We start from the raw sequence: 15,075 nt of genomic DNA on the forward strand, positions 1-15,075 counted from the left end.
GGAAATGAAGAGTGGCGAATTTAACAACAGCATGCCAATTTCCAGGGCAGGCTGACAAAAATTTCAGAAGTTGAATCCTGAAGCACTTAGCTACCTGGAAAAGTTGGGAGTCTAAAACGCCCCCTGGCAGCAAGCAAAAAAGAACATTTCCCTCAAGAGCCCTCAAAAGAAACAAAATGTCTTGCGCTGTAACTTTTCTAGATCAGGGATAAAAATCCCAGGAGGCTGGTACAACAGTTGAAGGAGTTCCTACCGGTGTCCCTGGGTGCTGCGAAAGTAACTGCAAACTTGAGGAAGCCACGCCCCATTTTGTCCCGACTCAGAGGCGGAGCCTGCCAGGCTCTCTGCCCTGGCCTGCCCAGCCGGGACAAGCCTGGCCCTTTAAGGCTGACCTAGCGGGGCCCCAAGTACGGATGACGCGCCGAGAAGGGGGTGGGGGTCACGTGGGACGCGGGCGGCGAGACTCTGGGTCCAGGGCTCCCCTCGGCAGCGGACTCCAGGGATCACTATCTCCTGCCCGTCTCGCCTGCAGCATGATTTCCGTCTAGTGCTTTGCCACCAAGTGTGCCTTCGCCTGGTCCGCCTTTCCTGCGCCCCTGTATGGCCGGCTCTCAAGACCTGGCTGCTACACAGCGCCGGACTCCTTCCTAACTCGACACGTGCCTGGGCTGAGGGATCGCCTCCCCCTGCTGCACGTAGGTATTCTCAGGCAGTTTCCAGCTTGTCTTGGGCCAGCAGCCCAGTCAATCTAGTTCTGGAGAAACCGAAGCTGGGGTGTGTCCAAAAAGTCCCGGTGGGGAGTGACTCTTTCCCTTTTCCTTCAGGTGCCTCTGGACGCGCCAGGCTGGGCCTACCTCCGAGCGCCCCGTGGGGGCCATGGATGGCGAGACAGCAGGGGAGAAGGGGAGTCTTGTGCTCCCACCAGGTGCGCTCGGTGGGCCCGCCTTGGGCGGTGCTCCGGCCCCAGGAGTGCGACGGGAACCGAAGAAGTACGCGGTGACTGATGACTATCAGTTGTCCAAGCAAGTGCTGGGTCTGGGTGTGAACGGCAAGGTACTGGAGTGCTACCATCGGCGCTCTGGGCAGAAGTGTGCCTTGAAGGTTAGTAACCCATCTCTCTGAGGGCTGGGGTGACCTGGAGGGTCCAACGGCAGAAACCTGTGGATGTATCTATGTCCGGGTCTCTATTAAACATCTACACTCAGCATCGTGTTTTATTTTCATACTCTTCCTCTAGCGTCAGGCTGATGGTCCTCTCAATGGTCCTCTTGTCCTCACACATGAGGGAAAACAGGCTAACCCAGGCTGACCTACCTAAGCTCTGGATGTGTCTCAAAGAGCAAGGGGAGGAGTCAACGTGAGTAGAGCTGTTGTACCCGGAAGGCAGGAGGGAGTGACTGTGCAGGCTGGTTCTGGCTTGGGCTTTGTATTTAGGCCCAAAGGATGCTTACTCTCAGCTGTCTATCCCCTGCAAGTAGCTCCTGCTATGGCGTTGGGTCTAAGTTTCCCTCTGTTTGAGGGCTGAGCTTTCAAGGCTCAGGGTGGGCTTGCTTCCGCCCCACGGCCCCTGCCTGCTGAGGTGATTCTACGAGCCTCTTGGGGTTCTCTGACTACTGAGCTTTAGATGAATTGGTAGCCCCTTGTGGGAAGGGGCAAGCTTCACCCCTAGGCTGACCCATCCTGGACAGACATGGGAACCACTTAGCACATCATACTCAAGGTTCCCTAGAGGCCTGGCACGGTGCTGTAGGTGGGATGGGAGAGTGGTTTGGAGTAGTTGATCTCACTACCTGAATCTGGTTCAGGCACGTGGTTCCGTGTCTCACCCCACCCCTATCCCACTACTCCAGAATCCCTTGAATTTTTGTCACTAGGGAACCAGACTCAGTGGGAGGTAGTGCCACTGGCACCTACATGGAACTTTATGCTTGAGAGTGAGTGACTTCTGGAAGTTAGTGAGGGCCTGTTTTATAGGAGCCAGGGTGCAGAGTCCTAGAGCTGTCCCTATAATCTCTATCTTGTGTGGGTGCCAACTCTGTGGCCTTGGGCGATACCCGACTTTGTTCAGGGAGAGAACAGGAGTTGCTGTGAACTCAAGAGGAGATAAAACACGCCGAGTTCTTGATATAGGCCTGGAATAGTGCTAGAGAGGTTCCAGCACTTTCTTCAGGCACAGGATCCGCAAGAACCTATCTGACTGAGGACTCGGGCCCTGTTCTTTGTCTTTCCCTGGTGTATCAGGCTGAAAGCAGAGGAGGTGGTCTCCAAATAGGACCCTAGAGGGATCATGAAGGTGGGTCAAGGGCAGGGTAAGGCCTGACCTGAGGGCTGAGTGCTAGGTTCTTTATTCATTAACCCAACAGTAGAATGGATTTGGGGTCCCACACAGGGGGTTTTCTGAGTCTTCCAGTGAGAAGGGGGCTTGTCTGAAGGCAGATAGGTATGAGCAGATGAACAGTGAGCCTTCATCTTCTCCCTTATCACCAGTCATCCTTCTGCTCGAACTGAGAGGCAGCCTGGGAGAGGGTGCGTGGGTGATTGAGGCCGGAGAATCTCTTCTCAGGTTTGAGGCTTTGACCCTCACCCTCGGGTTCAGACAATGTGAGCAAGGCAGGGATGGGTAGGAGCTGGTAGTCTGTAGCCCAGGCTAGTCCAGCTTTGAGCACCTCCCTCGTAGATGACTGTCTGACTAAGGACTGGAGAAACTCTTGACTGTAGCAGCTTCTACCCTGGCTCTTCCTACTTTAAGACCCTACCTTTCTCCCAGTCCTGGTCTGGGAACAGTGGCAGTTCTGAAATAGTCTCACCTCTGTACCTCTTAAGAGTATGGGTCAGCGAGGCTTGTAGGCTCTGGGATCTGGCCCTAAAGTGACCCTCAAGGGAGACAGAGATTAGATGTGGCTCTCACTCTGATTCTTTCTGATCTTGGCTCCTGCCCTCCAGAAGAGGCCAGCTCAACCTCTGGCTGTATTGTATATGTATTGTATTGGTGGCTTGGCCTTGGGGAAGGAACCGGCACTGTGTCAGCTAACACTTTCTGTCCTCTCCCAGGAGAGCAGGGATGGATTGCAGGCCTCAGCACAGTGCCAGCCCCGAGCGGCCCTAACTTCTCCTCAGCTGCTCTAGCTCAGCCTTGGAGGTCATGGGCTCTGTGCCTTCCGAGACCTATAGCTCAGATCACCAGGCTGGCTTGGTTTGCTCCTGTAGCCTGAACTCATTCGGGGCATTGCTTTTTCATGCCCATCTTTGGGCTTGGTTGCCCAAGTGATTAGATAGTACCTAGCAGGAAGCCTAAATGCGGCCAGCATCGGTGAAACAGGAAGACCGTAGTCATTGTCCCTGTAGCTACTGCCTCTCAGTGGGACCCTAGAGGAGCAGGCCTGCCTTGCGCCCCTCCCCTTTCTCTCCACCTCTGACCACTGTTCTTTCTGCTTGGGTCTCATGCACAGCAAGGCCTCTCTCCCCAGGCCAGAGTCCAATCCCTTTTCCGTACCATTGGGACTGGAAGGTGGGGTGTATCTCAGGGAGAATGTGGGGGCACGCAGGCTTCATACTCTTCCTGCTGGCATCTTGTGCTCCTTCCTCGGCCTAACCAACCAAACACAGATGTGACCAGGGCACTAAATACTTTCAAGTAACAACATGGAAGGCCCTGGGGAGACCTGGGAGGAGAACTCATGGGAGGAGAATTAGGTCCTTTTTTCTGCTCTTGCTGCTACACAACGGGACTGGGGACCCTTCCTTCCCTGCTCTGGGCTCCCAGTATCTCCTCTTCTTTGTTAAAGAGAACAGAATGGCTGGTGGGCTGGGGTATCTTCCAGAGGGGGTCTCTACAGCGAGTATCCTCCTCCCAATCTCAGCATCAGGGAATGACTGGGCTGCCTCGTTCTCAACAATTCTCTTCCCATTGGTGCTGGTGGCTGAGGTAGGCTAGGCTGCTCTGGATGTGTGCTGCAGGACCATGGCAACATTGTCTGGAAGCACATGCTACAGAGGATCTAATTCCCCTGATAGATTGGAAATAATACCCTCGAGACCAGCGCGCTTGCTTGCTTGCTTGCTTGCTTGGTGTCACCAGGGTCCTAGATTTTATTCTCTACACATTGAACCTCTGAGTATAGAGTGCAAGGCTTTGGCGGCTCAGTCCTTTGGTCTTTGCTCCTAGAGGTGGCTGCCCTGTAATTCTTCTGTCATGGTGCGCTGTTCCCACCCATGGAGGCTCAATTCCGCTGCCACCTCTTCCAGGAAGCTGTCTCAAGTTTGTAATTTTTGATGCAACGGAATCTTCTTTGCCCCTAAAGCTGTACTGTTATTGGATCAAAGCTCCTTTGGAGCACCTAGGTCCAGGGTGTGGCATACCGTAGTGTCTCATAAGTACTTATTGACATCACCAAGCTCAGCCCTTCAAAGTTCTAAAAGGAGCTTTTCCAGTCCCTGTTAACCACAGGGGAGGCTGTTTCTCAGCCTCAAGGCCTGGAACTTCACAAAGGAATCCAGAAGGGTCACTTTCCCAGAGAGAGGTGCTTGGGAGGTCTGCTGAGGGAGGAAGTGTCCTTCTGTAAGGTCCTTTTTGTCACCTATCTGCCATTGGGCCATACCTGTGAGCAGAGAGGCTCTCTCCACCCAGAATGGCAGGGAGAAGCCTGAATGAGAGTCAGAGGCTGAGGGGAGTGTGTGTGTGTGTGTGTGTGTGTGTGTGTGTGAGAGAGAGAGAGGGGGGGGGGAGGGGGGAGGGAGAGGGAGAGGCTACCCCACCCTCTAGCTCCATGGGCAGAGGTGACCTGTTGGGACTGGTGCTGCAGAGCTGGATTTGAGGCGGGGCAGCCAGGCAGGGCAGGCTTCCTCTCACCTGGCAGCCACCACCCCCTCACCCACTGTTTCCACACCAATCAGATCAGCCAGCCCCCACTCCTTGTTACTTCCTCAACAGGTCACATAGGCATGGGTGGGCCAGTGGCCCTGCACAACAGAGTCCCCGGAAAGGCAAGGGTTTCACTGCCCAAAGATTCTCGACCCTTAGAAGGAAAACAATAGGAGCCCGGTGGAGGTTCCTGAATTGCCAGCACCGTCCGTCGGTTTGGTTAAACAGGTTTTCTTTCGGAGAGGAGAGCATCCGACCTGCGAAGTGTCAGAGAGGCTTTAGACCAGGCTGGAGTGTCTGTCCCGAGACTGTCCTACCAGGGCCTGCGCAATTTTTTTTTCCTACTTTGCTGGGGAAAGTTTTACATGAATCTGGGTCTGTAGATATACAAAATAGGTATTACAGCCCATACATTTGTTGATAGTAAATCATAAGATATTTATTTTAAAATAATTCTTTGTCATAGCTACAATATGACTAGTTATCAAAGATGAAAGCAAAATGACATATTAATGAAATAAACGTGCCTGTTTATTTTTTGACATAAAGAAATTTTGGCTCGCCGGGCGATGGTGACGCACGCCTGTAATCCCAGCACTCTGGGAGGCAGAGGCAGGTGGGTTTCTGAGTTCGAGGCCAGCCTGGTCTACAGAGTGAGTTCCAGGACAGCCAGGGCTATACAGAGAAACTCTGTCTCAAAAAAAACCAAATCCAAAAAACCAAAAAAGAAAAAGAAAAGAAGAAAAAGAAAAGAAATTTTTGATGCCACTGGACTTAGAGCCTTTTCCAGAGTTGGTCAATATTGCGATTTTTTTATAGTCATTAAGGCTTTTTTTTTTTTTGCATAAATGTTATAAAATGACACTGAGAGTTATAGCACATGCCTTTAATCCTAGTTCTTGGGAGGCTGAGGCAAGTGGATCTCTGCGAGTTCTAGGCCAGGCAGGATGCTCTGTGAGATCCTGTCTCTAACAAAGAAGAGTGGGCAGGCCAGATAGCAGAGCACTGCCAAGCCCTGACTGTTTTTACAGAAGTGTCAGAGTTCTGCCCCATCACCCACATGGTGATTCACAACTGTCTATAACTCTAGTTTTAAGGTATTCATTGCCTTCCTCTAGGATCTGTGGGCATTGCTCACATACACCCCCCCACACACACACATACACGGTGCACATACATATATGCAGATAAAACACATGAGAAAAGAAGAGAAATGGAAGAAGTATATTTATGGCCCTTTTAGAAATTGTTAGAAATTCTGTCCTAATCTCAAGCCAAAATCCATCTTAATGATTTTTTTTTTAAAAAAGTGTAACTCAAGTCAACTACTCAAATAGCAATTTTAAAAGTCAAATATTCTAACAGTGTGATCCAAAGCTATAATCGTGTAATCGTGTAATACATGCTGAGGAATGAAGGTAGGGAAATATTAAAGGTCTTGTTTTCTGTAATTAAACCATTGTGTTTCTTTCTTTTTTCTTTTCTTTTCTTTCTTTTTTTTTTTTTTTTTTGGTGTTTTGGATTTGGTTTTTTTTCCAAATCAGGGTTTCTCTGTGTAGCCCTGGCTGTCCTGGAACTCATTCTGTAGACCAGGCTGGCCTCGAACTCAGAAATCCGCCTGGCTCTGCCTCCCAGAGTGCTGGGATTATAGGTGTGCACCACCACCGCCCGGCTACCATTGTGTTTCTGTAAGAGCAGACGAGTTCATAAACACGTTTTTTGTTTTTTGTTTTTAAAGCCGCTGTCATTCATGATATACTAGTGTATTAACTCTCAGCTGAGGTGGTTTCAGTCAGGCAGCCTCCGTGTGGCCTGACATGGCGGCAGGCACACGGCAGAGTGCATGTGGTGCATGTTCAGAACCAAGGGTGCAGGGAACAAACAGGAGCAAGCAGCACAGGCCACACTGCAGCAAACACCTTGGATGCGTTATGTGTTTGGTTTTGAAATGTTCGGTGGTTTTATATTCAGAAACCTTTTACTGTTGCCAAAGTTTTGACCTCTCCTACTTTGAGTTAGGCAACCCCGTCCAGGGTCTATCCCACTATTTAGGAAGCTGTGCTTTTATATCACGCTTGGTTGAAGGCGGGCTACCAGCATACCTTCAAGATCCTCTGCTCTGCTGGTCTTCCAGAATCTTTTCCCCACAGTCCTCTAGGAGCTAACACCAACATTCCTTGGTATTGTAAATTAAAAAGTGTTTTTTTAAAAAAACATATTTATTCATTTGTGTGTATATACACACACTTGAGTATGTGCATGCCATGGCTTGCATGTGGAGGTCAGAGGTCAATATGTAGGAGCCAGTTCTGCCAAGTCAGATTCCCAGCGTGGTGGTTTACCTGCTAAGCCATCTTGACAGACCTAGTTATGTAGATGTTTTTTAAAATCATATCTATTTTATTTAAGAAACTGTGTGTAGCTAGGCAGAGTAGCACATGCCTTTAATCCCAGCACTCAGGAGGTAGAGGCAGGCAGATCTCTGTGAGTTCAAGGCCAACCTGGTCTAAAGAGCAAGTTCCAGGGCAGGGCTATAAAGAGAAACCTTGTCTCAAAAAACAAACAAGCAAACGAAACCCCTATGTGTATACATGTGTATAAGTGGGTAAGTGCATGTGATCGCCAGTACTCCAGAAAAGGGTGTCAATCCCCTGGGGGTGAAGTTACAGGCAGATGTGAGTTGGGTTTACTGGGAAGAAAATTCAAGTTCTCTGGAAAAAGCAGTAAGTGCTCTAACCACGGGACCATCTCTCTTGTCTCTGGTTCTGCATGAACAGCTGACAGTTTTCTAGAGACATCTATCTGGCAGGCCCTGTCTCTAATGTACAGCATGCATTTTTTAAAAAAATATTTATTTATTTATTATATATAAGCACGCTGTATCTATGTTCAGGCACCCAGAAAAGGGCATCAAATCTCACTATGGATGGTTGTGAGCCACCATGTGGTTGCTGGGATTTGAACTCAGGATCTTCAAAAGAGCAGTCAGTGTTCTTAACCACTGAACCATCTCTCCAGCCCCTGCAGGCATTGTTTTAATGAGTTCTTATCATTTTCCTTTTATGAAAGAGGACATTTAGGTTCAGAGAGACTATAGACTTGCCTAAAGTACATATCTAGTAGATGGCAGGGTTTGGGTAAAGCCTGAGAAATTTGATTGCTTTGCCCTCTGCAATTTTATTGGGAATCTTTGCAGTCCCTCTTTAGCCTTGTGAATTCTCAGATGTGACTGGATGAGGTCAGTGTAAGAGGTTATGGCCGATGTGGAGCTCCTCTGACCGTGTAGAGCTTGTCTCAGGCCTCATGAAACGGAGCCCAGGCACAAAGTCTGGCTGTTGAGTGGGCAAGAATTCTCTTCACTGGGGAACAGAAGTGTGGTGGTTTGAATATGCTCGGCCCAGGGAGTGGCACTATTAGGAGGTGTGGCCTTGTTGGAGGAAGCGTGTTAGTGTGGGAGTAAGCTTTGAGACCCTTCTCTTAGCTGCCCGGAAGCCAGTCTTCTGTTAGTCTTCAGAACAAGATGTAGAACTCTCAGTTTCTCCAGTGTCATGCCTGCCTCAATGCTGCCATGCTTCCTGCCTTGATGATAAATGGGCTGAACCTCTGAATCCACAAGCAAGCCCCAATTAAATGTTGTCCTTTATAAGAGTTGCCTGGGTCACGGTGCCTCTTCCATAGCAATGGAAACCCTTACTAAGACAAGAGGTGGGGTGGGGTGAGGGGGCTTCTTTCTGGAAGGTGTTGTCCTCTTTAATCCAGACCTCTGGTCTGAGAAGGAAGTACAGTGACAGTCTGGTGTGTGTGACAATATGTCTGGTTTAGATCCTTAGCACTTGCTGCGGAGTACCACTTCCTCACTTCAGATCAGATCCTGGCAGGATGTGGCTGATTTCAGTGGGGCCAAATGTCACAGGCTTAGGAAACAGTGGAGGGACTGAAGGGTGTTGTGGGGGTGGGGAACAGAAGGAACTGGTGAAGTATTACTGCTGGGAGTGCCCAAGAGATGTCTGGGTCAGGGTCTGGTCTCTGTGACAATAGGTGTCTCTTTAGCTTTGAATTTGGGGAACAGGAAAACCCTGGCTCTGTGGTTCTTCACCTTCCCGTGCCCCCAACCCCATGTTTGAGTGTGCCAGCCATTGTGCAAGAGGTAAGGATGATAGCGGTTATTTCTGTGGTCGAACCTGGGTTTGTGTGATGCCAGAGAGCAGGATTCAGTCTTGGTGGCTGTACCCACCTTTGCATTCCTAAGGAGACAGCAAAGGCTAGCACTCACTCTCAGAGGATGGGGGCTCTCCTTTGGGTCGCTCAGGTACAACTTGTTGCTGGTATACGTTATTGGCTCATACAAGGGCTCTACCAAGTTCCCTCTGCGTCTGGAGGAACCAACCCTCATGGGGGGAGAGAATGGTTTGCAGGAACCTGGGGTTGCCTAGTTCCTCCCCGCCCCCTTGCCCTTTTGGAACTAAGTGGATTAGATTGTGGGTTTCAGTTGTGATAGAAACCCTGCTGTGTGGGAACCACGGAGACTTTTCCTTGAGCAGGAATGCCTGGCACCTGCTTTGGGAAGCAGGATACCCTGAAAGGACAGACAGAACTGCTGAGAGGACTGCTTTCGATTTCAGTGCTGGGTTGGGGTTAACTTTACCACTTTCTTTAGACCAGGCCTTTGTCTTTGCTGCTTCTTTGCAACCACGGTTTGGTTTGGTTTCTTTGCCTCGATTCCTCCCCTTTCCCCTTTCCCACCAATTTTTTTCTTTTCTGCTGTGGTTCACCCTTCCCCTCTCAGGCCTTGCCGCTGCTTGTTTCAAACGTGTTTCTGGCTGGGACGGGCTTCCTCTGCTGCAGCCCACAGGCTGAGGGCAGGGCAGGGCAGGGCAGGACAGGTGCTCTGGATTCATTTTAGTCAGCCTACAGCTCTTTCCCCCTCCCCCCCCCTTTCTCAGGGAGGGTGGGGGTGGGTCAAGAGCAAAGAGCATCTGGCTGTACCCACGTCCCCTCCTGCTGTCAGCTCTGACCAGGTGCTGGCAGAATAGTTGGAGTCAGGCGCACTTGGGCTGTAACTTGAGGCGTCCCTGTGAAGATTGGGAAACCAACTTTAGCTGCGGCCTCTCCTTATTGGACCTCTTTATGGCCCAGTGGTCTGAGATTGCAGCTTGGACAGCAGTGTGGTCAGGCACATTGTGACTCCTGAGGTTACCTGGCCAAAGTCAAGGAAGGAAAAAGGAAAGGATCGGAGACTACCAGAGCCTCAAAGCTAGCAGGGAAGCCTAGGGGGGACGGGGTGGACTTAGGAAGTGAGTTGCACCTACATTCTGTTTCTGTAGGGTGGGGTAGAATGTGAGCTGCCCCTACACTATCTGGCACAATCCCCAAGACATTTTAGATCATATTTAATTACTCTAGTAATCTCAGAGGCTATTTCCAGACTCATGGCCATGGCCTGATCAGCCACACCCATTGCTCCATTCCCAAGGGGTTCAACCTCTACAGAGGACCGAGAACTTGTTTTACAGGTTTTCCCCCACATGACCAGCCCTCTTCTCAAGCTGTGTTTCAGGCAGGTAACCAGGAGCTAGAGGGAAGTGCCACTTGCTGCTTAACCACAGTCAGCAGAGTCTGAGAATGGTCACCACTCCCCTGTCATGGCTGCAGCCACAGAGGCTCAGAAAGGCAGAGTAACTTACCCACGTTCACAGAGCAGGGTTGTGTCCGAAGCTGGGCTGGAGCCCGGGCTTGGCAGGTGGCCAATTCCTGGCTCACTGCCATCCCTCCCTAGATGGGCCACAATTGGCCCATCTGTAAAATGAGGGGCTGGGTGCTTCGCCTGGCAAAAGGTCTTCCTTCTGATTGGGACACTTCGGGTGGGCAGGGATCGCGAACAGTGCCAGGGAAGTGGGCAGGAGGGAGTCCTAATCTCTGTTGGGGTTGCCCTTGCAAGTAGTTGAGCTGCAGGATGGAGACTGGCCAGAGGATGTTCCAGGGAGCCTGTCCCCTAGCCACTCAGTGAACGTTCTTGCCAGGGAAAGTGTCAGCTGTGTGCTGCCACCAGCATCTGTAGTCTGCTAGAGACAGGAGGCTCTGGGGCTGTGACTCAGGTTTGGGGGACTCCTTTCCATTCTCTTCCAGGGCTCAATTAAATCTTTGAGTCAGGCTGACCCAGTGCCAGGGAACATCCCCAGAAGGCTCAAGAGAGCAGAAATGATTCACGGTAGCCCATTCCCTGCACAGGGGTGTCCCTTGGCAGTGCCAGGCCACTGTCCTGGTCCCCTTCTCCTGCTCATGGCCATGACTTCACAGCATGGCTCTTGGAGACGGGAAATTTTCTTCTAGAAGCTGGCTAGGTATTGGGGACTTCGGCATACTCTGGATAGTCAGAAGCAGGACTAGAGAGGTTCTGGGAGTGGGGGCAGGGTCATGGTAAACAGGAAGCTGGCAACCTGGACATATCCCTAGTGCTTCTAGAGGAATCTGAATGCAGAGATGGCTGCCTACACTCATGAAAACCTGTATGGGGAGCTGCAGAGACGTGAATGAAGCTAAGAGAAGAGGGAAAGACGCTGAGTTGAGCGGTTACGGACTTCAGGAAATGCAGGGCTGGAGGATGGGGTCAGAAGGTCACCTGCCATGCCTGTGGTGGGATCTAGGCCATCTTCCCTGCCGTCACTTCATTTTTAAAAATTATTTCTTTTATTTCTTGCACATGGATGTTTTGTCTGCTTGTATGTCTGTGTATCACATGCATGCCTGGTGCCCTCGGAAGCCCTAGGAGGAGTTATCGACAGTTGTGAGATGCCTGCTGTGGATGTTGGGAATTGCACCCAAGTCCTCTAGAAAAGCAGCCAGTGCCCGAAACCCCTGAGCTGTCTCTCCATTCTCCTCAGCTCCATTTCTTATACTTCTCTCATTTCCGTGACATCCAGAGGAAGAGAGACTGGCTGCCATTCTTCTGGGAGTTTCAGAAGTACTGGCTCCCTTTTCTCTAGAACTGGCTAGGCCTTGAGTACCTCAGCATGCGTCATCTGTGCGTGACCTCCCTTGTCCAGGTCACCATGCTCAGACGGGGCAGCCACTCTCCCCTTTAACCCTATGCCAGCTATGTGGACGTCACTACAGCACAACTGACCAGTTGAGGCACATATTTATAGCCAGGCTTAGATCTGCTTGTGAAGACAGACCACAAAAAAAAAAAAAAAAAAAAAGAGGCATTATTTCTGAGATCAAAACAAAACACTGTGTTCACTAAAGTCTCTGTTCTTATGATGAAAACATCCTTTTTTTTTTTCTACTGCTGTAGAATAAATAGTACTGGGGTAATGTCTGACAAAGTATGTAGAAGTGTTTTTTTTGTATAGTTTAAACACACACACACACACACACACACACACATTTGTTTCTCTGTGTAGCTTAGGCTGTCCTGGAACTAACTCTGTGGCCCAGGCTGTCCTTGAACTCAGAGATCCACCTGTCTCTGCCTCCTGAGTACTAGGACTAAAGGCCTGTGTCACCACTGCCTGGCCCTGAGTCCACTTTTTTTTAAAGATTTATTTATTATATGTAAGTATACTGTAGCTGTCTTCAGACACCCTAGAAGAGGGTATCAGATCTCATTATGGATGGTTGTGAACTGCCATGTGGTTGCTGGGATTTGAACTCAGAACCTCTAGAAGAACAGTCAGTGCTCTTAACTGCTGAGCCATCTCTCCAGCTCCCCTGAGTCCATTTTTACTGTTTGTATATATATGGTTTCAGATCTGACCACTTTGCATTGGAGCAGATGTTAATTGCTTGTAGTTCTTTGTCTAAGGGTGGGACCCTGTGAAATTTCTCCCTGCTGATTAGTGTTTATGTTTATTTTTTATTTTTTAAAGATTTTTCTATTTTTATGTATATGAGTATACTGTAGCTGCCTTCAGACACACACCAGAAGAAGGCGTCAGATCCCATTACAGATGGTTGTGAGCCACCATGTGGTTGCTGGGGATTGAACTCAGGACCTCTGGAAGAACAGTCAGTGCCCTTAACCACTGAGCCATCTCGCCAGCCCTTACTTTTTATTTTTAATTTAGTTTTATGTGTATGAGTATTTTGTCTGCAGGTCTGTCTATGTGTGACTTGTGTGCCTGGTATCCATTGAGCCCAGAAGAGAGCATTATCTTACCGGGAGTCAGACTCCCGTCCTCTGGAAGAGCAGCCAGTGCTCTTGACTGCTAAGCCATCTCTCCAGCCCCAATGTAGACAGATAGATAGATAGATAGATAGATAGATAGATAAATAGATAGATAGAGAGCCATCTCTCCAGCCCCAATGTAGATAGATAGATAGATAGATAGATAGATAGATAGGTAGATAGATAGATAGGTAGGTAGGTAGATAGATAGATAGGTAGGTAGGTAGATAGGTAGATAGATAGGTAGATAGATAGATAGATAGATAGATAGATAGATAGATAGATAGATAGATAGATAGGTAGCTAGATAGAATGAGAGAGAATTTTTCCTCTGTGAAGGTAGAGGTTGACACTGGGCAGCCCTTTGTGTTTCTAGGACTCCCAGTCTCCCTTGCCCCTTTGAAGATCTGAGACCATTTTCTGACCTGTTGGATTGCTCCTGGGGTGCACCCAGCTTTCTTTAAGCTTCAGGAAATAGGGAGCAGGGTGTAAATTTATCTCAGGGCAAGGCCTAGAGGAAGCTAGGAATCTTCAAGCAAACTTGGAAAGCCATTTCCAACCCTGGAACAGTAGTCCCCCAGTGCATTCACTGTGGGCTTATCACTGAGCCGGTGTGAACTCTGTGTGCTCTCAGTCTATCCCTGAGACCGCCTGGAGAATGAGTACTGTCGTTGTCTGCGCTTTTCAGAGGTATGGGATGGCCTACCAATGGTGAGTAGGGGCATGAATTAGCCTTCAGTGTTCAGGTATGTCCCTCCTGAAGCTCTGTAGCCACAGCTGCTCTTGCCCTGTGTGACCTGAAGCACTGGAACCCCGGTTAACCCCAACTAGCCCTTGTGTGTCTCCTCTGGCCTACGAGATCAGTTTTTTTTTCTCTTTTCCTGGCAATATTTCTCCCCTTCCCTCAGGCCCACCAGACTAGGTCCTTTTGTCTTTATTTCTTGATTGTCAGGAAGCAGACAAACCAAGACCATCAAAATTTAATAAATTGGAGGAGTCTGTTCTGAGACCTGCTGACATCCAGAAGTGCCTTGGCTCTGCCGTCAGTCAGCATCTTGGAGAGGTCAGGGTTTGGCAATGCAGCTGCTCCTTTCCTCCCGGAACTCTGAGGAACTCTGTGGTCAGAGAGGTCCCAATCTGCCGGGAATCCGGGCCTTGATCTAGAAAGGGAGCAGTGGTTTGGGAGCCCTCTGTGCTCCTGGGATGCCTTGCAGCTGGGAGTCCTCCCACCTTGCCTGCTCTGTAAGAGTCAAGCTCCTGAGAGAAGGTGGAAGAGAGGGAGCCAGGGCCTGAGAGCAGATCTCCTCATCAAACACGGCAGTGACTCATGCCTAGACACCCTCTCCCAACCCTTGAGGACAGAGTGTCTGTGACAGCATTCCCCGCCAAAGTTTTGAACTGACACCAAAGTAGGGCCAGGGAATGTTTGTAGGATCTGGTAATGGACAGACCTTGTAGGGAAGGGAGCAGAATCTGGGATCCCAGGGACTTCTCAGACTGGGAGATAGCCTTATACAAATCACATGACCTAGGAATGCCACAAAACCTCTGAGCCACAGTCTCCTCAGTGAGCATGGTGGGTAACAGCACAGCTGTCATAGGGCAAGAGCTAATGGGTAGCTGGGCAGTGGTGGTGGCACACACCTTTAATCCCAGCACTTGGGAGGCAGAGGCAGGCAGATTTCTGAGTTCAAGGCCAACCTGATCTACAGAGTGAGTTCCAGGGCTACACAGAGAAACCCTGTCTCTGAAAAAAAAACCAAATCCAAAAAACCAAACCAAAAAAAAAAAAAAAAAAAAAAAGAGCTAATGGGTATAACATATCTAGGACAGGGCATGGGATCTGCAAACATCTGCCACTGTTGACACATTTACTTAGCCTGGTCTGGACCCAGAAGTGTGGGGCCTAGGTCTAGGAAGGACTGGCTAGACCCTGCCTCTAGTTTATCTTTCCCTCATTGATGTTGTAGGAGGATTACCAACTCTTCTTCACAGCTATGGAAAGAAAGTAACTCTCTCTCTCTCTCTCTCTCTCTCTCTCTCTCTC

At 49.6% G+C, this 15,075-nt stretch overlaps 1 protein-coding gene across 2 annotated transcripts in view; it reads left to right on the forward strand.

Moving 5' to 3' along the window:
- The first annotated feature begins 355 nt into the window (after positions 1-355).
- Mapkapk3 (MAPK activated protein kinase 3) overlaps positions 356-15,075 on the forward strand; it is a 36,922-nt gene continuing 22,202 nt past the window's right edge. The window contains exons 1-2 of one of the 2 annotated variants that reach the window (XM_052187388.1): positions 356-695; positions 825-1,101. In XM_052187388.1, coding sequence (XP_052043348.1) covers positions 877-1,101 — 225 coding nt within the window. In that variant the 5' untranslated portion in view covers positions 356-695; positions 825-876. Of the gene's footprint in view, positions 696-824; positions 1,102-8,828; positions 9,009-15,075 lie in introns of those variants that run through there. The other variant, XM_052187389.1, reaches the window with a different exon arrangement.

This window comes from Apodemus sylvaticus, chromosome 7 (genome assembly GCF_947179515.1).
Source record: "Apodemus sylvaticus chromosome 7, mApoSyl1.1, whole genome shotgun sequence".
NCBI classification, from domain to species: domain Eukaryota; kingdom Metazoa; phylum Chordata; class Mammalia; order Rodentia; family Muridae; genus Apodemus; species Apodemus sylvaticus.